Consider the following 22,176-nt stretch of genomic DNA (forward strand, 5'->3'; position numbering starts at 1 on the left):
CCAGCATTTCCCAACCTTAGCACTGTTGACATTGAGGCTGTCCTGTGTATTACAAGAAATCCTTGGCCTCTATCTACAAGATGCCAACAGCATCTCCTCCCTCCTCCCCATAGCATGACATCCAAAAATGTCTCCAGAGTTGACAGTGCTCCCTAGGGAGCAAAATCATGCCTGCTTGAGAACCACTTCTCTAGCTTAACAGCTTGTCATCATTAATTATTGAGTCTCCAATAATAAATACACATTCTTTGATTGGCTTACATATTTTCAAATTTGAGGCATATAAAGAAATTTTCATTCAAAGTTGCTTTTAGAATGCTTAGTTATATTGGAAAGGAAACACTCAGGGTTCTCAAAGTTTTTAATTTATGTGGGTACATAGCAGGTGTGTATATTTATGGGGTAGATGGGATATTTTGATACAGGCATACAATGTGTAATAATCACATCAGGGTAAATGGAGTATCCATCACCTGAAGCATTGATCCTTTGTGTTACAAACAATCCAGTAATACTCTCTCAGTTACTTTCAATTGTACAATTAAATTTTGTTAACTATAGTCACCCTTCTGTGTTACCAAACACTACATCTTATCCTTTCTTTCTATTTTGTTTGTGCACATTAACCATCCTCACTTCCCCTCTACCCCCTCACTATCCTTCCCAGCCTCTGGTAACCCTCATTCTATTCTTGATCTCCCTAAGTTCAACTCTTAATTTTTAGCTCCCACAAATAAGTAAGAACATGCAAACTTTGTCTTTCTGTACCTGGCTTATTTCAATTAATGTAAAGGACTCCAGTTCCATCCATGTTATGGATAGGATCTCATTCTTTTTTTATGACAGGATCTCATTCTTTTTTATGGCTGAATAGCACTGCATTGTGTCAGTGTACCACATTTTCTTTATCCATTCACCTGCTGATGGACACTTAGGTTGCTTCCAAATCTAGGCGATTGTGAGAAGTGCTGCAATAAACACGGGAGTGCAGATAACTCTTCTAAACATTTATTTCCTTTCTTTGGGGTATATATCTAAGAGTAGGATTGCTGGATCATTTGGTAACTCTATTTTTAGTTTTTTGAGGAACCTCCAAATTCTTCTACATAGTGGTTGTACTAATTTACATTTTCACCAAAAGTGTACGAGAGTTCCCTTTTCTCCACATCTTTTCCTGTCTTTTGGATAACAGCCATTTGTTACTGCCTGTCTTTTGAGTAATAGCCATTTTAACGAGTGAGATGCTATTTCACTGTAGTTTTAAATTTGCATTTCTCTGATCATCAGTGATGTTGAGCACCTTCTCGTGTAGCTGTTTGTGACTTGTATGTTTTCTTTTGAGAAATGTCTATTCAGATCTTTTGCCCATTTTTAAGTAGACTTTTAGATTTTTTTTTTCCCTACAGAGTTGTTTGAGTTCCTTATATATTCTGGTTGTTAATTCCTTGTCAGATTGGTAGTTTGCAAATATTTTCGCCCATTCTTTGGGTTGTCTCTTCACTTTGCTGATTGTTTCCTTTGCTGTGCAGAAGCTTTTACACTTGATGTGATCCCATTTGTTCATTTTTGCTTTGGTTGCCTGTGCTTCGCGGGTATTTACTCAAGAAATCTTTGCCCAATCCAAAGTCCTGGAGAGTTTCCCCAAAGTTTTCTTGTAGTAATTTCAGAGTTTGAGGTCTTCGATTTAAGTCTTTAATCCATTTGGATTTGAATTTTGTATATGGCATGAGATAGGGGTGTACATTCATTCTTCCGCATATGGATATCCAGTTTTCCCAGCACCGTTTATTGAAGAGATTGCCCTTTCCCCAGTGTATGTTTTTGGGACTGCTATAAAAAATGAGTTTACTGTAGATGTATGGATTTCTTTCTGGGTTCTCCACTCTGTTCCACTGGTCTGTGTGTCTGTTTTTATGGCAGTACCGTGATGTTTTGGTTACTATACTTCTGTAGTATAATTTGAAGTCAGGTATTGTGATTCCTTCAGTTTTGTTGTTCTTGCTCAGGGTAGCTTTAGCTATTCTAGGTCTTTTGTGTTTTCATATAAATAAGGATTGTGTGAGGAATATCATTCGTAGTTTGATGGGGATTGCATTGAATCTGTAGATTGCTTTGAATACTATGGACATTTTAACAATACTGATTCTTCCAATGCTTGAACATGGAATAGCTTTCCATTTTTTGTGTCTGCTTCAATTTCTTTCTCCAGTTTTGTATAGCTTTTATTCTAGAGACCTTTCATTTCTTTAGTTAATTTATAGGTATTTAATTTTATATGTGGGTACTGTAAATGGAATTACTTTTTAAATTTTCTTTTTCAGATTGTTCTCTGTTGGCATATAGAAATGTTAATGATTTTTGTCTGATTTTGTATCCTACAACATTACTGAATTTGTCAGTTCTAACAGTTTTTTTTTGGTGGAGACTTTAGTTGTTTCTAAATATAAGATCATATCATCTGCAAACAATGATAATTTGACCTCTTCCTTTCAAATTTGGATGCCCTTTATTTCTTTCTCTTGTCTGATTGCTCTAGCTAGGATTTCCAATACTATGTTGAATAATGTGGTAAAAAGTGAGCATCCTTGTCATGTCCCAGATCTCAGAAGAAAGACTTTCACTGTTTCCTCACTCAGTATGATACTAGCTGTGCATCTGCTGTATATGGCTTCTATTATGTTGATTAATGTTCCTTCTATACCCAGTTTTTTTGAAGGTTTTTATCATGAAAGGATGTTGAATTTTATCAAATGATTTTTCTGCATCTATGGAGATGAGATGATCATATGATTTTTTCCCCTTCATTGTGTTGATATGACGTATCACATTGATTTGCTGTGTTGAACCATCTTTGTGTCCCTGAGATAGATCCTATTTGGTCATGATGAACAATCTTTTTAATGTGTTATTGAATTCAGTTTGCTAGTATTTTGTTGAGGATTTTTGCATTAACATTAATCAGAGATATTGGCCCATAGTTTTCTTTTTTTGATGGGTCTTTGTATGGTTTTGGTATTAAAGTGATATTGGTCTCATACAACGGGTTTGGAAGTATTCCCTCCTCCTCTATTTCCTGGAATCGTTAGAGTAGGATTGATATTAGTTCTTCTTTAAATGTTTGATAAAATTCAGCAGTGAAGCCATCGGGTCCTGGGCTTTTCTTTGCTGAGAGACTTTTCATTAGAGATTTGATCTCATTACTTGTGATTGGTCTGTTCAGGTTTTGGATTTCTATATAGTTCAATCTTGGTAGGTTTTATGTATCTAGGGATTTATCCATTTCTAGGTTTTCCAATTTATTGGCATATAGTTGCTCATGGTAGTCTCTAATGATCCTTTAATTTCTGCGATATTGGTTGTAATGTCTCCTTTTTTTTAAATCTCTGATTTTATTTATTTGGGCCTTCTCTCTTTTTTTCTTAGTCTGGCTAAAGGTTTGTTAATTTTGTCTTTTCAGAAAACCAGTTTATCTTTTATATTGTTTTCTTCATTGCAATTTCATTTATTTCTGCTCTGATCTTTATTATTTTATTTTTCCTACTAACTTTGGGTTTTGTTTGCCTTTTTCTTCTTTTTTGATGTAGGCACCTATAGCTATAGACTTCCTTCTTTAATACTGCTTTTGCTGTATCCCATAGGTTTTGATATGTTGTGTTTTCATTATCATTTGTTTCAAGAAAATTTTCAATTTCCTTCTTAATTTCTTTATTAACCAACTGGTCATTCAGGAGCATATTTTTTAATTTCTATGTTTGTAGAATTTCCAAAATTCCTTTTACTACTGATTTCTAGTTTTTTTCCAATGTGGTCAGAAAAGATACATGATATTGTTTCCATTTTTAAAAATGTTTTCAGACTTGTTTTGTGGCCTATCCTTGTTTTGTGGTCTATCCTTGAGGAATGATCCATGTGCTGAGGAGAAGGATGTGTATTCTGTAGCTGTTGGATGAAATGTTCTGTAAGTATCTATTAGGTCCTTTTGATCTATAGTGCAGATTAAGTTTAGTGTTTCTTCATTGATTTTCTGTCTAGATGACCTGTCCACTGCTGAAGGTGGGGTGTTGAAGTATCAGGCTATTATTGTATTTGGATCTCTCTCTCTCTTTTGCTCTGATAATATTTGCTTTATGTATCTGGGTGCTCCAGTATTGGGTGTATGTATATTTACAACTGTTATATACTCTTGCTGAATTAACTCCTTTATCATTATATAATGACCTTCTTTGTCTCTTTTTATAGTTTTTGTCTTGTAATCTATTGTGTCTGATATAAGTATGACTATTCTTGTTCTTCTATGGTTTCCATTCGCATGGAATATAATTTTCCATCCCTTTGTTTTCAGTCTATATTTGCCTTTACAAGTAAAGTGTGTTTCTTGTAGGTGAAACAGATTCTTAGGGTTTTGTTTTCTTATTCAGTCATTCTTTGTCTTTTGATTGGAGAGTTTAGTCCATTTACATTCAGTGTTATTATTGATACGGACTTACCCCTGCCATTTCATTATTTGTTTTCTCATCGTTTTATGGTCTTCTCTTCTTTCCTCTTTGTCTTTCATTGAAGGTGATTTTCTCTGGTGGTGTGTTTTAACTTATTGCTTTTTATTTTTTGCATATCCATTGTATGTTTTTAAACTTGAGTTTACCATGAGACTTGCAAATAATATCTTATAACCCATTATTTTAAACTGATGACAACACTGATTGCATAAACAAATAAGCCAAAGGAAAGCTAATAAAAATTCTAAACTTTAACTTCATCTCCCTACTTTTTACCTTTTTGTTATTTCTATTTATATCTTATTGTACTGTCTGTCTCTTCAAAAGTTGTTGTAGTTATTTTTTATTGGTTCATCTTTTTGTCTTCCTACTTATCCTATAAGTAGTTTATATACCATAATTACACTGCTATAATATTCTGTGTTTTTCTGTTTACGTACTATTACCAGTGAATTTTGTACCTTCCAATTCTTTCTTCCTTATTAATGTCCTTTTCGTTCAGATTGAAGAATTTCCTTTAGCATTTATTGTAGGATAGGTCTGGTGTTGATCAAATTTCACAGCTTTTGTTTGTCTGGGAAAGTCTTCTCCTTTAGGTTTGAAGGACATTTTCTCTGGATACACTACTCTCGGGTAAAAGGTTTTTTCCTTCACTTTAAGTGTGTCATGACATGCTCTCCTGGCCTGTTAAGGTTTCAACTGAAAAGTCTGCTGCCAGATGTATTAGAGCTCCATTGTATGTTTTTTGTTTCTTTTCTCTTGCTGCTTTTAGGATCCTTTCTTTATCCTTGAACTTTGGGAGTTTGATATTAAATGACTTGAGTTAGCCTTGGGTTAAATCTGCTTGATGTTCTAGAACCTTCTTGTGCTTGAATATTGATATTTTCCCTAGCTTTGAGAGGTTCTCTGTTATACTTTTGAATAAACTTCCTACTGCTGTCTCTCTCTCTAACTCCTTGTCTTCAAGCTCACTAATTCTTTCTTCTGCTTGATCAGTTCTGCTATTAAGAGACGGATGCATTCTTCAGTATGTCAGTTGCAGTTTTCAGCTCCAGAATTTCTGCTTGATTCTTTTTAATTATTTCAGTTTATTTGTTAACTTTATCCGATAGGATTACCAATTCATTCTCTGTGTTATCTTGAATTCCTTTGAGTTTCCTCAGCACAGCTATTTTGAATTCTCTGTCTGAAAGGCTGCATATCTCTGTCTCTCCAGGATTGGGCCCCTAGTGCCTTATTTAGTTTGTTTGGTGAGGTCATGTTTTCCTGGATGGTCTTGATGCTTGTGGATGTTTGTCAGTGTCTGGGCATTGAAGAGTTAGGTATTTATTGTAGTTTTTGCAGTCTGGGCTTGTTTGTACCCATCCTTCTTGGAAAGGCTTTCCAGGTATTCAAAGGGACTTCAGTGTTGTGATCTAAGTTTCTGGTCGCTGCAGCTGTATCTGCACTAGGAGGCACCCCATGCCCAGTAATGCTGAAGCTATTGCAGACTTTTAGAGGCACTACCTTGGTGGTCTTGGATAAAATCCAGAATTCTCAGGATTAGCAGGCAGAAGCTCTTGTTCTCTTCCCTTACTCTCTCCCATATGGAGTCTCTCTCTCTCTCTTTCTCTCTATGTGCTAAGCTGCCTGGAGCTAGGAGTGGGGTGATATAAACACCTCTGTGGCCACCACTACTGGGAATGTGTTGGGTCAGACTTGCAGCTAGCACAGCACTGGGTCTTGCCCAAGGCTCATTGTAACTACTGCCTGGCTACCACCTATGTTTGCTCAAGGTGTAGGGCTCTACAGTCGGCAGGTGGCAAAGCAAACCAGACTTTGGTGACCTTCCCTTCAGGGTGGCAAGATCCCCCAGGTCATAGTCAGGTCCAGAGATGCTGCTGTCCAGGAGCCAGGGCCTGGACTCAGATGCCTTAGAAATCTACCTGATGCTCTATTCTACTGCAGCTGAGCTGGTGCGGAAACCACCAAAGTCCTTCCCACCCTTCCTTCCCCTTTCCCCAGGCAGAGGGGTCTCTCTCCATTTCCACCACTACCACAGGCCCATGGGAGGTACTGCCTGGCTACCGCCAACATCCACTTAAGGCCCAAGGACCCTTCAGTCAGCTTGTGGTGAGTGCTGCCAGGCCTGGGACTCGCCCTTCAGGGCAACGGGCTCTCTTCCAGCCCATGGCAGGTCCAGAAATGCCATCCAAGAGCCCTGGAATCGGGGACCACAAGAGCCTGCTTGGTGCTCCTCCCCACTGCGGCCACGCTGGTACCTAAGCTGACCTTTGATTCTTATGAAGATGCTTTTTGTGTAGATCCTTATCAAATTTGGTGTTCCTAAAGGGAGGATGAACAGTGGAGGCTTCTGTTTGGTTATCATGCTCTACCTCCTCTCCAACATACAGTTTTTTACAGTAGATCTGAATAATATGTCTTGTCTTTATTACTGATTTTATTGTGCTGATTAAAAATGATAATAATCTTCACAATTATATAATTGTTTTTTATATAAAAGTACCAAGAAGTAAGCATTTGGTCTTCTGGTGTTTCAAGAGATGAAATGGGCCGGGCGCGGTGGCTCACGCCTGTAATCCCAGCACTTTGGGAGGCCAAGACGGGCGGATCACAAGGTCAGGAGATCAAGACCATCCTGGCTAACACGGTGAAACCCCGTCTCTACTAAAAAAATACAAAAAAACTAGCCGGGCGTGGTGGCGGGCGCCTGTAGTCCCGGCTACACAGGAGGCTGAGGCAGGAGAATGGCGTGAACCCTGGGGGCGGAGCTTGCAGTGAGTGGAAATCGCGCCACTGCACTCCAGCCTGGGCAACAGAGCGAGACTCTGTCTCAAAAAAAAAAAAAAAAAAGAGATGAAATGGAAGCCAGATAGTAGATTTTGCTGTATCTGTAGTTATGACCAAATTTATACATGTTATTACTCCAAAAAGTACTAGCAGCAAGTAATGAAATGATTTCATGGCATGTATAAATGGTGTCAAGTCAAATGATAACTCTGAGAACTTTATTAAAGATGATCTGAGGGAAGAAAACAATGCTTTTCTTTTTTATGGCACATCCACAGGACCACAGTTCACAAGCCACAGAAGTCATTTGAAAAAATGTCTCTTGAGACTTGCCCTTCATAGCAGCCTCTCAGTTCCTGGCATTCCACATTATTGGAACAGATATGACATTTTACATTCCTTTTGTTTCATGTGTGTCTGTAGTCCTGCTGTTCGCGTGGTGCTCTAGCATAGCAGGAAGCTTTAGTGAAGCAGCTAAGAGGGCAGGCTCTGGAACTTCTTAGCTGTGCAGTCTTGGGCAAGTCATTTAACTTGGCTCTGTCTCTTCATCGTCTATAACAGCAGTCCCCAGCCTTTTTGGCACCAGGGACTGGTTTCATGGAAGACCATTTTTTCCACAGAACTGGAGGATATGGGGTGGTTTCTGGATGAAATTGTTCCACCTCAGATCATCAGGCATTAGATTCTAATGAGTGCACAACCCAGACCCCTCACATGCTCAGTTTGTAGATTCTACAAAGTAAGAACAGAGGATCCACCTCTTAGAATTGTGCAAATTAAGTTATTTAATTCTTATTAAAATATAGAGCACAGTTTCTAGCACCAAGATAGCATTTAACAAAAGTCAGCTATTATTATAGTAGACAATGAATAACTATTGAGTCAATAAAAAGAATGAGGTCCCTGGTCATGTAAATTGGCATCATCCTTCTTAATCTGGGTTCACATATTAGAGGTAAGTTTAACTTCTGATTTTCTTTAAAACATTTCATTGAAGAATATAGCCTTTTTTTTTTTCCAGGTGCTGTCTTCGCAGGTGCCATGCCTACAATGGCAAGTGTCAAGCTGTCTACACTTCATCCCATTGTGAATCATCCACTTTACGAAGATGCAGACTTGAGGTTGGCAGCCGATGAGTATTTCACCAAGACTCACTTGGTGACTCCCAATTCTTAGGAATTTGGAACATTTTTATACACACACACACACACACACACACAAACTCATCCTTATTTTCATGCTGGAAGTTAAAAAAAAATGACAATAACCAGTCCAGAAATGACAATACATACCTGTTGCCTCTGGAGCAAGCAGACCTCTGAAAACTGAAAAATGCAAAAGCCAGTTTTTCCCAAAGTGACAAACGTGTCGCATATTTATGATGTGTGTGTGTATTCCAGTAAAACTACTAGGTAGTTGGAACAGGAGATAGGATGGATTTTACTCACAGCCATGGTTTGCCAACCCCTGCTCTACAGCACAAGCCCCACTCTGATTTAAGAAATGACTTCTAGATCTTAGTGGTGGCTAATGACTAGCCTTTTGTGACAGTTAGAAAAAGTACATGAAAGTTGCTACTATATGTTACCTGCTTTCATGAAAATTTAGAGTATTTTTGTTAGCTGATTATAAGAACTCTAGTTTCCATTGATGTCAAAGTTTTGCTTTCCTTAAATGGCTGGTTTAAAAATTTATTTTGGTTATTCTAGTAGTTGTCAGGGTAATCTTTTTTTAAAGCGATTTTTGGCCTATTGTTAGAGGCAAATGTTTAAATTATTTAAAAGTTTTAGGTCTGCTGTCTAGGAGCCAGGGCTTGGAGTCAGACACCTTAGAAATGCACCTGATGCTCTCTGTTCTACTGTGGTGAACTGGCATGGAAACCACTGTGGTGACTAAGCATATGCTTGAAATTCTAAGCAACATCCAATGCATACGTGATTGTCAGGATTTTGTAAGAACTCCCACTATGGTCAAATCACCTATTGTACCGTATTTTGGTGACCATCCCCATTTCTCAAGGTTCTGTGGGCCGGGCACGGTGGCTCACGACTGTTATTCCAGCACTTTGGGAGGCCGAGGTGGGTGGATCAGGAGGCTTAAGAAAAATATATTCAATGAATTAAAAGAAAACATGGTATCCATGAGTGAAGAGATGTGGAATCTCAGCAGAGAAATAGAAATACTCCAGCCCCCATGGAAATTCTAGAGCTGAAAAGTATAATAAATGAAATGAAAATTATTTAAATGTACTCAACAATTTTGAGATGAAAACAGAACATTTGAACAGGAGGTCAGGAGATCGAGCTCATCCTGGCTAACACGGTGAAACCCTATCTCTACTAAAAATACAAAAAATGAGCTGGGTGTGGTGTCGGGCGCCTGTAGTTCCAGCTACTCGGGAGGCTAAGGCAGGAGAATGGCATAACCCGGGAGGCGGAGCTTGCTGTGAGCCAAGATTGTGCCACTGCACTCCAACCTGGGCGACAGAGTGAGACTCTGTCTCAAAAAAAAAAAAAAAAAAAAGATTCTGTGAAGGTGCTTTTCCCACCTGTTCTGACACCCTGGATGCCCATTGTCTAAGTGTTCTACTTGATACACTCAATTTCAATTCATGTGTTTGTCAGAGCTTCTTTAGATAAAAGTAAGCATTGAAAGATAGGTTTTCACTGCATTCTGTCTCTGTCAGAATATATTCTCTGAAAACTTTGTGAATTATGAGAAGAAAATTTTATATCCTAAGCTGCTCTCTGCTACCCAGTACAACTTCAGACTATTTTATACACTAATGAGCAGTATATGCAAAATTAAATTGCTCTAAGTTTTATTACATTCAAAATATAAGTAGGAATGTGGAAACTGCCATCCCCAAAATAATTGATGCTGTTTTGAGTCATGTATATCAGTGTTCCGTCTAGTAAGTACTGAGATTTCAATTTGCCGGTAAGATTTTTTTAGTCTATTCTATTATTTATTTTAAAATCTTTTAAACTATTGTTTAAATTTAAAGGGCCCGGACAAAAATAGTTTATTCTACATATAGTCGAAAATCTGCCAAAGAAGTAAGAGATAAATTGTTGGAGTTACATGTGAATTATTGTGTTTTAGAAGAGGCATGGTGTGTTGTGAGAACTAAGTGAGTATTAACCCTATGCTATCTGATATGGTATATTTTTAAGCAACAAATGTTTCAGTTTATTACAGTAGTCCTGATTCTTTAAGAATTTTTATTTTAAATTTATTAAAATATCCTGGTATCTCAGTTTAAATTATTTCATCTAGAGAAGTAAAACTATGCTATCAATGAAGAAGAATTTAATTCCAAACATTATAGTATACTTTAATATACTGATTTTTCAATTTAACATCTTCAACTTAGCTTTTTTCATAATTTTTGAAATATTTATGAAAATTTTTATTAGATATCTGAAATATGGATTTGAATTCACAACAAAGTGAGATATTGGCATTCTGTACTATATAGCTGAATTATATTGGATTTGTAAGACTTAAAAGAAAAGTGACAAAACCCAAAATGACATAAGAAAAACATTCCCAATTAAAATGTTTTAATTTCTGAATTTTGAATCTCTAAAAATCGTAAAATTCTAAGATGTGTAATTGATCTTTTGAGGCCTTTGTTTAGGCTCCTAAGCAGAGATATTAGCTCCTGCACATGACAGGAAATTTAGGCACATTAATTGTCTCCTAGAACAGCACATTAGCAATCAGAAGAACAAAACGGGTTCTACAGTCACTTCAATATATCATTTGCAATGTGCAAAAGGTTTCAGAGATGCAAACTAAAATGAGAGAGTATGACCAATACTCTGAAAAAAGTTAATAGAAACCGATCCAAGTAGGTCCAGATGTTGAATTTAGTAGCCAAAGATTGCAAAGCCACTATTACAAATACATTCAAAGGCTTAAGAAAAATATATTCAACGAATTAAAAGAAAACATGGTATCCATGAGTGAAGAGATGTGGAATCTCAGCAGAGAAATAGAAATACTCCAGCCCCCATGGAAATTCTAGAGCTGAAAAGTATAATAAATGAAATGAAAATTATTTAAATGTACTCAACAATTTTGAGATGAAAACAGAACATTTGAACAGAAAATTCAGTGAATTTGAAGATAGATCAAGACAGAATAGTTAATCAAAAGAACAGAACCAAAAATATTGAAAAATAACCAACGTCACAGACCTGTGTAACATTAAGTATTTCAACACATGCATAATTTTAGCATTAGATGTAATGAAAAAAAGAACATGAAGGAAAAAATATTGAAGAAATGTTGGCCCAAAATTTCTCAAGTTTGATGAAAGCTACTAACTTTAAGATCTGCTAAGCTCAACAAATCCAACTGGGTTAAGCCCAAAGAAAACCAAAGCAAGGCACATTATAGTCAAAGTGGTAAAATCAAAGATTAAGAGAAAATCTTGAAGAGAAAAAATGATATGCTATATAAACATCTGACTTATCAACATAAATGGTGGAAATTAACAGACACTGGAATGATAATTCAAAGTGCTGAAGAAGGAAAATCAAGAATTCTATATTTAATGAAAGTATCTTTTTAAAATGGAGGCCAAAAGTACATTTTTCCGATCAACAAAATCTAAGATAATTTGTTGGTAACAGATTTATACTTCAAGATGGACAAGAAGTTCTATCAGCTGATGAGAAATGATGCCAGATGGTAACTCAGATATACAAGAAATACTGAAATGCGCTGGAAATGGTAAATATGTGGATATTAATCACTACACATTTTCTTCTCTGAAAATCTTTAAAAGATATTATTTAAGGCAAAGGTGATACCATTATATTTTTTAGTTTATGATAGAAATTAAATATACATGACAACAGCACAAAAATTGAGTAAATGGAAATGTATGATTTACTAGAAATAACCCAATTTAAATGGTAAGTAAATCATGATATGTTGGCCAGGCGCAGTGGCTCATGCCTGTAATCCCAGCACTTTGGGAGTCTGAGGCAGGCAGATCACGTGGTCAAGAAATTGAGACCATCCTGGCTAACACGGTGAACCCTGTCTCTACTAAAAATACAAAAAATTAGCCGGGCATGGTAGCGGATGTTTGTAGTCCCAGCTACTTGGGAGGCTGAGGCAGTAGAATGGCATGAACCCAGGGGGCAAAGCTTGCAGTGAGCTGAGATTGCGCCACTGCACTCCAGCCTGGGCAACACAGAAGACTCCGTCTCAAAAAAAAAACAAAAAAAAAAACAAGTTAAAGATGCTTGTTGTCATCCCTAACAAAAACCACTAAAAAAATAAATAAAACTGAGGCGGGGGAAGATCATAATGGCAAGCCTAGACATGGATGAACCTGGATGCATTAAGTGAAATAAGTCAGCTACAGAAAGATGAATAGTGCATATTTTCACTCATGTGGAAGCTAAAAGAAGTAGCTCATAGAAGTAGAGTAGAATTGTGGTAATTAGAGGCTAGGTGGGAAGGGTAAGGAGGAGGAGAAGATAAGGAGAGGGTGGTTAAGAGATACAAAATTAGAACGAGTTTCTTCACGGAATTGGAAAAAACTGCTTTAAAGTTCATATGGAACCAAAAAAGAGCCCGCATCTCCAAGACAATCCTAAGTCAAAAGAACAAAGCTGGAGGCATCACGCTACCTGACTTCAAACTATACTACAAAGCTACAGTAACCAAAACAGCATGGTACTGGTACCAAAACAGAGATATAGACCAATGGAACAGAACAGAGTCCTCAGAAATAATACCACACATCTACAGCCATCTGATCTTTGACAAACCTGAGAGAAACAAGAAATGGGGAAAGGATTCCCTATTTAATAAATGGTGCTGGGAAAATTGGCTAGCCGTAAGTAGAAAGCTGAAACTGGATCCTTTCCTTACTCCTTATACGAAAATTAATTCACGATGGATTAGAGACTTAAATGTTAGACCTAATACCATAAAAATCCTAGAGGAAAACCTAGGTAGTACCATTCAGGACATAGGCATGGGCAAAGACTTCATGTCTAAAACACCAAAAGCAACGGCAGCAAAAGCCAAAATTGACAAATGGGATCTCATTAAACTAAAGAGCTTCTGCACAGCAAAAGAAACTACCATCAGAGTGAACAGGCAACCTACAGAATGGGAGAAAATTTTTGCAATCTACTCATCTGACAAAGGGCTAATATCCAGAACCTACAAAGAACTCAAACAAATTTACAAGAAAAAAACAAACAACCCCATCAAAAAGTGGGCAAAGGATATGAACAGACATTTCTCAAAAGAAGACATTCATACAGCCAACAGACACATGAAAAAATGCTCATCATCACTGGCCATCAGAGAAATGCAAATCAAAACCACAATGAGATACCATCTCACACCAGTTAGAATGGCGATCATTAAAAAGTCAGGAAACAACAGGTGCTGGAGAGGATGTGGAGAAATAGGAACACTTTTACACTGTTGGTGGGATTGTAAACTAGTTCAACCATTATGGAAAACAGTATGGCGATTCCTCAAGGATCTAGAACTAGATGTACCATATGACCCAGCCATCCCATTACTGGGTATATACCCAAAGGATTATAAATTATGCTGCTATAAAGACACATGCACACGTATGTTTATTGCGGCACTATTCACAATAGCAAAGACTTGGAATCAACCCAAATGTCCATCAGTGACAGATTGGATTAAGAAAATGTGGCACATATACACCATGGAATACTATGCAGCCATCAAAAAGGATGAGTTTGTGTCCTTTGTAGGGACATGGATGCAGCTGGAAACCATCATTCTTAGCAAACTATCACAAGAACAGAAAACCAAACACCGCATGTTCTCACTCATAGGTGGGAACTGAACAATGAGATCACTCGGACTCAGGAAGGGGAACATCACACACCGGGGCCTATCATGGGGAGGGGGGAGGGGGGAAGGGGGAGGGGGGAGGGGGGAGGGATTGCATTGGGAGTTATACCTGATGTAAATGACGAGTTGATGGGTGCAGCACAGCAACAAGGCACAAGTATACATATGTAACAAACCTGCACGTTATGCACATGTACCCTACAACTTAAAGTATAATAATAATAAATAAATTAAAAAAAAAAAAAAAAAAGACAATAGGATGTCAAAAAAAAAAAAAAAAAAAAAGAGATACAAAATTAGAGATAAGTAGAAGGAATAAGTTCTAGTGTTCTCTGGCACTGTAGAGTGAAGATTAGTTAACAGTAATTTATCGTATATGTCAAGTAAGCCAGAACAGAGGATTCTGAATGTTCCCAGCACAAACAGGTGGTAAACATTTGAGGTGATGGATATCCTAATTACCCTGATTTGATCATTACACATTGTAATTATGCACTGAAATATCACTCTATACTCCATAAATATGCACAAGTATTACTTGTCAACTAAAAGTAAAAGGGGAAAAAACATAAACATATAACCAACTTAAGACCCAGCAACTGTACTGGGCATTTTTTTGCAGACAGGTGAAAAGTTGTGTTCATACAAAATTCTGTAGAAAAATGTCTATAGCAGCTTTATTTGTAATAGCCTAAACCTGAAACAACCCAGGTGTTTTTCACAAGATGAATGGTTAAATAATAGTGATCTATTCATACCATGGAATACCGCTCAGCAATAGGATCAGACTATTGATACACTCAAGATCCTGGATGGATCTCCAGAGAATTGTTTGAATGCAGAAAAGACAATACCCAAAGGTTACATACTGTATGATTCCATTTATATAACTGTCTTCAATGACAAAATTATAAATGTGGATAATGATTTGTGGTTGCGAGGGGTTAGGGTGGGGTGGGAATGTGGGGGAAGTATAGTATGTGTGGCTATACAAGCGATCTCCATGGTGATGGAAATGCTGTCTGTCGCCATTCTATCAATGTGAATTATCTGGCTGTGATATTATACAAATGTTCAAGATGTTACCATGGCGGGGGACACTGTCTAAAGACTGTACAAGAGCTACTTGTATTATCTCTCACTTAATGTGGATCTCCAAATGTCTTGAAATAAAGTTTTTTTTTAAAAAAACAAAAGAGCACAATAGCAAGCCTATATCAAACCATATCAGTAATTTCAAAGTGAAAGAGGACTAAATTCTTCCAAACAAAAGGCGGAGATTGGCAAACTGAATATAAGAGCAAAACCTATCTATGGGCTGCCTGCAAGAGGTGCATTTTAAATGCAAATATGTATATTGGCTGAAGGAAAAAGAATGGAAAAGATATCATGTGAGTAAACATTAGAAAGCTGAAGTGAAAAATGTATAAATATCAGATAAGATAGATGTTAAGACAAAGAATATTATGGAAATGACTATGTTTTATAATGCAGAATAGTTCAGTACAGGAGAAAGATGTAATAATTTGAGTGCATATGAACTTAAAAGAGAATTTCAAAATATATGAAGCAAAAATTGACAGAACCCAAAAGGCAACAAACAAGATTAAAATGGAATTATAAAAATCACTCAATCCAAAATAAGACAGAAGAAGTGGAAAAGGGAGACAAAGATGGAACAAAGAGAAAACATCGAGATGATAGACTTAAATCTAACCATATCAATTATCACATTAAGTGTAAATGGACTTGTGGTAGGCTGAATAATGAGCCCCCCACGATGGCCATGTCCTAACTCCCAGAAATTGTGAATTACCTTACTCACATGGAAAAAGGAAATTTGCAAATGTTATTAAATTAATGCTCATGAGATGTGGAGATTATCCTTATTATCCAGGTAGGACAGATGTAATCACAAAGTCTTTATAAGGAGGAGGCAAAAGAGTAAGAGATCAAAAAGGTGATGTGATGGTAGAAGCAGAAGTTGGAGTGATATAAGGCCACGAGCCAAGGAATGAGGCCAGCTTCTAGGAGCTGGAAAAGGCAAGGAAGTGGATTTTCTTCTCGAACCTCCTGAAGGATTGGAGTCCTGCCAATACCATGATTTTAGAATTATGAGCTCCAAAATTTGAAAGAGAATAAATACATGTTGCTTTAAGCAACTGTTTATGGTACTTTGCTCTAGCAGCAATAGGAAACTAATATAGCTCTAAACACCACAAATGAAAAGCAAGAATTGTCAGATTGCATAGCAAAGCAAGACCCTACTATAGGCTACTTTCAAAAAATTTATTTAAATATAAAGAAACGAAGACGTTAAAAGTTAACAGATAGGAAAGGGACATGTGATGCTACTACTAGTCAGTGAAAGCTGGAGTGGCTGTAATAACATCAAAGTACATTCGAATGTTAAGAATATTATCAAGGTTAAACAAGGATTTTTAAATGAAGGGATTTATATTTCAAGAGGATGTAGCAACCCTGAACATTTATGCACTCAGATAACAGAGCTTCAAATATATGAAGCACAATTGATAGAACTTTAGGAAAAAATAGACAAATCTACAGTATAGTTAGAAATTTTAATAGCCGTCTCTAAATAATTGGTAGAATAAAAAGAATTCCAGCAAGAATACAGAAGACTTGAATAACGCCATCAACCATTATGACCTAATTGACATTTATAGTACACACCACCCTAGAACAGCAAAGTAGACATTCAAGCACACACAGACTATTTATCAAAAAAGATCAGTTTCTAGGCCACAAAACAAGTATTGACACATTTAAAATACTTTAGGTCGTGTAAAGTACAATCTCTGACTACAATGAAATTAAATTAGAAATCAGTAACAGAATTCTATATGGAAATTCCCTCAAATGTTTAGAAACTAAGCAATACACTTCCAGATAATCCATGGTCAAGAAGAAACAAAAGGAGGGTGAGTTTCAACGTATTTTGACCTAAGGGAAAATGAGAACACCATCCCGCTATTTGTGGGATGCAGATACAGCAGTAGAGAGATTTGTTTTTATGTTGAATGCCTATAATAGAAAAAGAAGAAAGGCCTCATATCAGTCACTCGGCTTCACCTTAAGGAACTAGAAAAAAAGAACAAGTAAACTCCAAAGTAAGGAGAAGAAAAGAAAGCATAAAGATTAGAATCAAAATCAGTGTGAATTTCCCCCCAAAACAGGGAAAAGTAAATAAAACCAAATACTGATTCTTGAGATTAATAAAATTGATAAATTTTGCCCAAACGAAAAGATTGAAGACAGAAATTACTAATATCAGGAATAAGAAAGATTTTATCACTACAGGATCTGAAGAAATGAAAAGGATAATGAGGGAGTTTTAGGAACAACTTTACTCCACTAAGTAGGACAAAATAGATAAAATGGACAAGTTCCTTGAAAGATGCAAGACCAAAGCTCACTTAAGAAATAGAAAAACTTATACCTATACCTTTTTATGAATGACCTTATATCTATTAATAAAATTATATTTGTAGTAAAAAGAATTGTCACAAAGAAAACTTTAAGACGGATATCTTCACTGGAAATAATTCCAATTCTACTAACTATTCCAGAAAATTCAAAAGGAGGGATTACTTCCCAACTGGTTCTGTGTGGTCAGCATTATCCTGAAACCAACATGAGAGAAACATTACAATAAAAGGAAACCAATCAAAATGTATCATGAACATGTATGTGAAATTTGTAAGTACAACTGTAACAAATGGATCCAGCAATATATTAAAGAAAGACAATACATAATGTACCAGTGGAGTTTATCCCAGGAATGCAGAGTTGTCTCACTATTTGAAAACCAATCAAGTGAATTCACCATAGTAACAAACTGAAAAAGAAAGACCGCATCATCCTCTCAGTACATTCAGGAAAAAGTATTTGACACAATTCAGTATCCATAACTGATTAAAAACCCTCAGGAAACTAGGAGTAGAAGGTAACTTGCTACTAAGAATCTAAGAATATAAAATTTCTAGAAGAAAATATGGAAGAAAATTATTGTAACCTTGGATTAGGCTAAGATTTCTCAGATACAGTAACATCATGATATACAAGAGAACATATTGATAAATAGGATTTCATTAAAACTGTAAACCTCTGCTTTTTTATAAACAGTGTTAAGAATTAAAAGATAAGCCACAGTCTGGGAGAAAATATTTTCAAAGCCTATGTTTGATAAAGGACTTTCTCTAGATGTATAAAGAACTCTCAAAACCCAATAATAAGAAAACAACCCAATTAAAAATGGACAAAATAGGCTGAGCGCAGTGGGTGGCTCATGCCTGTAATCCCAGAATTTTGGGAGGCTCACCTGAGGTCAGGAGTTCAAGATCCGCCAGGCCAACATGATGAAACCCCATCTCTACTAAAAATACAAAAAGCCAGGTGTGATGGTGGGTGCATATAATGCCAGCTACTCAGGAGGCTGAAGCAGGATAATCGCCTGAACCCAGAAGGCAGAGGTTGCAGTGAGCCGAGATTGTGCCATTGCACTCCACTGGGCAACAGAGCAAGATCTTGTGAAAAAAAAAAAAAAAAGGATGAAAGGACAGATGGAAAATAATCACACACAAAGATGCTTGATGTTACAAGTGATTTGTGAAATGCAAATGCAAATTACAGTGAGATATCGCTAAATACTTACTAAAATAGCTATAATTGAAAAAAAAAAAAAAAACCTGATGATGCCAAGTGTTGCTGACACTATGGAGGACTTAGAACTCTCATACACCAGTGGTGCAAAAGTAATATGGTACACCCACTCTGCAAGACAGTTTAGCAATTTTATTAAAAGTTAAACATACAACTACTGTATGTATTAAGATAAAAGAAAGCATATATCCATCCCAGTAATTGTACACAAATGTTCATAGCACCTTATTTTCTGTAATAGCCCTGAACTGGAAACAATCCACTTATTTATCAACAGATGAACGTATAAACACACTACTAGAATATCCAAACAATGTAAATACTACTCACTAATAAAAATGAGCAACATATTGATACAGCAATATGGATGGATCTCAAAATAATTCTACTGAGGACAAGAAGCCAGTCAAAAAAGAAAGCATGCAATAATTAGGATTACAAAAGAGCAGAAGTAAACTTTTGGGAGAGATGGATATGTTCATGATTTTTATTGTGGCTGCTGTTTTACAGGTGTATACACATGTTAATATGTATCCAAGTGGATACTAAATATGTGCAGCTTATTGGGTAATTATTGAGCAATTACACCTTAATACATCTGCTAAAAATATCTGGCAGACGTTTACCCAGAATATACAAAGAACTGTCACAGCTCAATAAGAAACAACACAAAATTTGGCAAAATATTTGAATAGACATTCCACCAAAGAAGATATTTTGAATCATCCATAACCATACTATAATGATTAAAATTACAAAAACTGGTACAACTTAAAATCTCATGCATTTTTGGTGGAAATGGAAAATGGTGCATCTACTCTGGAAAACAGTTTTGAACTTGCTTATAAAGATAAATCCGCACTTAATCATACATAACCATGCAACCCAGGAATTCTACTCCTAAGTGTTTCCCTAAGAGAAATGATAACACATGTCCACAAAAAGCCTTGTCCATGAATGCTTATGGCAGCATTGTGCATGGTCACCAAAAACTCAAAACATCTCAAATGTTCATTAACTTGCAAATGGATAAACAAATTGTGTTCTCTGTATACAATGAAATATTATTTAGCAACAAAAAGGAAGGAACTACTGAACTTCAACAGAAGCAGGAACTACAGCTCAGATATGAATATCAAAAACATGCTATGGTAAAGAAGCCAAAAGTGAAAAGACTAATAATATATTTATATGAAATCCTAGAAAAAGCAAAACTATAGTGCAGAAAGCACAGTAGTTGCCTGAGGCCATGTTTGGGGAAGGAGGTAGATTGCAAAAGGGCACAGGGAACTTGTGGGGGTGATGGAAATTTTCTGTATTATGATTGTGGTAGTGCTTGCACATCTATACACATTTGTCCGTACCTGCCAAACTTTACACATAAAGTAGGTGAATTTTGTTGTGTGTAACTTATACTTCAATATAGATGTTAAAAAATTAGACATCAGTTTTGCCTGACTCCTTCCCTTTAATGACTGCCATGCAGGGTTACTCTCCGGGGAGGAACAGTGTCTCGTGTAGCCCAGTCATACAGCCGCCCAAAACGGGAAAGCACTGAAGAAAACAAACTGCCATGAGAGTCTCCTGTCCCTGCCTTGGATGATTTCATGCTAATCCAAGACAGTTTATGCTAAAAAATATGAAATTCATCAGGAATTCGATTAGGTTTTAATTTGTCTTATTTTACTACAAATGGGCCTTATGTTTAGATGGTGATGGCACTTGGAGAGTATATTTATGTTTGTTTCATCTTGAAAGTGAGCTTTTAAATGTATATTTATGAATGTATATTGAAGGTTTATTATTAGGATATGTCTTTCATTTGGTAAGATGAGATGTGAAAATGCAACATACTTAATTTCTATTTTTTAAATTTCTAAACATTGAAATTATGTTTTTTGAAATGACGCTTTAAAATATTTAACTTATTAAATAAATCTGTCTCTGAAAATCTGGATGTTGTGTTATGTATCTATTTTTTCTGGACAGGAATACATTTCTGATATGGATATATATGTCTATCTTTTCTCAGGCCTGGTTGCAGTATGCTTGAAATCTGGGATGTGGAAGACCCTTCCAATGCAGCGAACCCTCCCTTATGTAGCGTCCTGCTCAAAGATGCGAGGCCTTACTTCACCACGGTATTTCAGAATAGTGTGTACAGAGTATTGAAGGTTAACTGAGAAGGCAACTACCCATTACACTATGGTACAATGCCGTGTGTCAAAAACAATCACCCTTTGGCTTGTTTACATTAATAAAAATCACAAGCTTTAATAACAGACACTTAAAAATAAGATAAAAATGGATTGAAAGTTTTTCTGATTACTAAAAGGTAAATTACTTTTCTGTTCATTGAATGTCAGCCTTATTACGCTTGTCATATACATTATGAAATCATTCATGTCATACTGCATAAACAAATGTTCATTTCAGAGTTTTAAAGTGAAATGTATATAAAAGAACAATGAATTTTAATAAATCAAGGGCACGTAAGTCCTTTTTCATCCAACTAGGTGAATTGCTTCAGATTTTCCCTAGTACCAGAGTGTACCCGCTCAAGCTCTTTGAACCACTTAAGGCAGAAGAATCAAGCTCTGAAACGACATCCTTACGATGCTGATGCTGGTCACAACCTCTTTACCTCTGTGAGGAAATTGTAACAGTGTGTCTTTTAAGGTGTTTTTATTTTACCAGCACTTAAGAAAAATCTCTAATACCTTTTAATGCTTTTTTTTTTTATAATTTCAAGTTGAAGTATTTTTAAAAACACCTTGTTTTGTAATGGTTTGACTCTCTTGAGATGTATTTACCCCACTAGATACATATTTGCCACTGGTTAGTTCTCCATCTAAGCTCAAGAGGTTATTCATCTCTCTTTAGATTCCAGTGGTTTTTCTTTTAACATCCAGGTAAAATAGAAATTGCTACAGTATACAGCCAAATTTTGGAGTTAAACATAATCAGAAAATAAAATCCAGTTAAATTTATCAAGTGAGATTTTCAGATCCTAGATCTTGAATAAAGCAAAGGTCTTTTCATCTTGATGGCCCCAAAGCTTGTTGGTCATGGTCTTTATTCCTGGCCACTATCTTCTTAAATAATATATTTTAAGCCCTCATTTGTTTTTGGTTTTGGATGAGGAAAGTCATGTTCTCTAAGTCCTCTCCCCTAATAAAACCTTCCCAACAATAGTGCTTTGAAAAGTGGTAAATAGTTATCTTGAAGATACTCTTGCCAAATGCAAAGATAAACATTCTTTTTGTCTGCTTTATAAATATGAAATATGCCAGATCTATAGCATTTTAATGTGCATCTACTTTAAATGAGTCAT

At 36.2% G+C, this 22,176-nt stretch overlaps 1 protein-coding gene across 2 annotated transcripts in view; it reads left to right on the forward strand.

Annotated features, from left to right (window-relative positions):
• The window catches only part of LOC123572348 (probable C-mannosyltransferase DPY19L2), a 103,733-nt gene extending 82,379 nt beyond the window's left edge, over positions 1 to 21,354 (forward strand). Inside the window, exons 17-19 of one of the 2 annotated variants that reach the window (XR_010585710.1) lie at positions 8,308 to 8,407; positions 10,294 to 10,419; positions 20,875 to 21,014. Coding sequence is in view for 1 of the 2 variants with exons in the window: in XM_065542150.2 (XP_065398222.1) it covers positions 8,308 to 8,407; positions 10,294 to 10,419; positions 20,875 to 21,025 (377 nt within the window). In the remaining variant the exon portion in view is untranslated. Of the gene's footprint in view, positions 1 to 8,307; positions 8,408 to 10,293; positions 10,420 to 20,874 lie in introns of both variants that reach the window. The other variant, XM_065542150.2, reaches the window with a different exon arrangement.
• The last annotated feature ends 822 nt before the right edge of the window (positions 21,355 to 22,176 follow it).

This window comes from Macaca fascicularis, chromosome 3 (assembly GCF_037993035.2).
Source record: "Macaca fascicularis isolate 582-1 chromosome 3, T2T-MFA8v1.1".
Taxonomy (NCBI): Eukaryota; Metazoa; Chordata; class Mammalia; order Primates; family Cercopithecidae; genus Macaca; species Macaca fascicularis.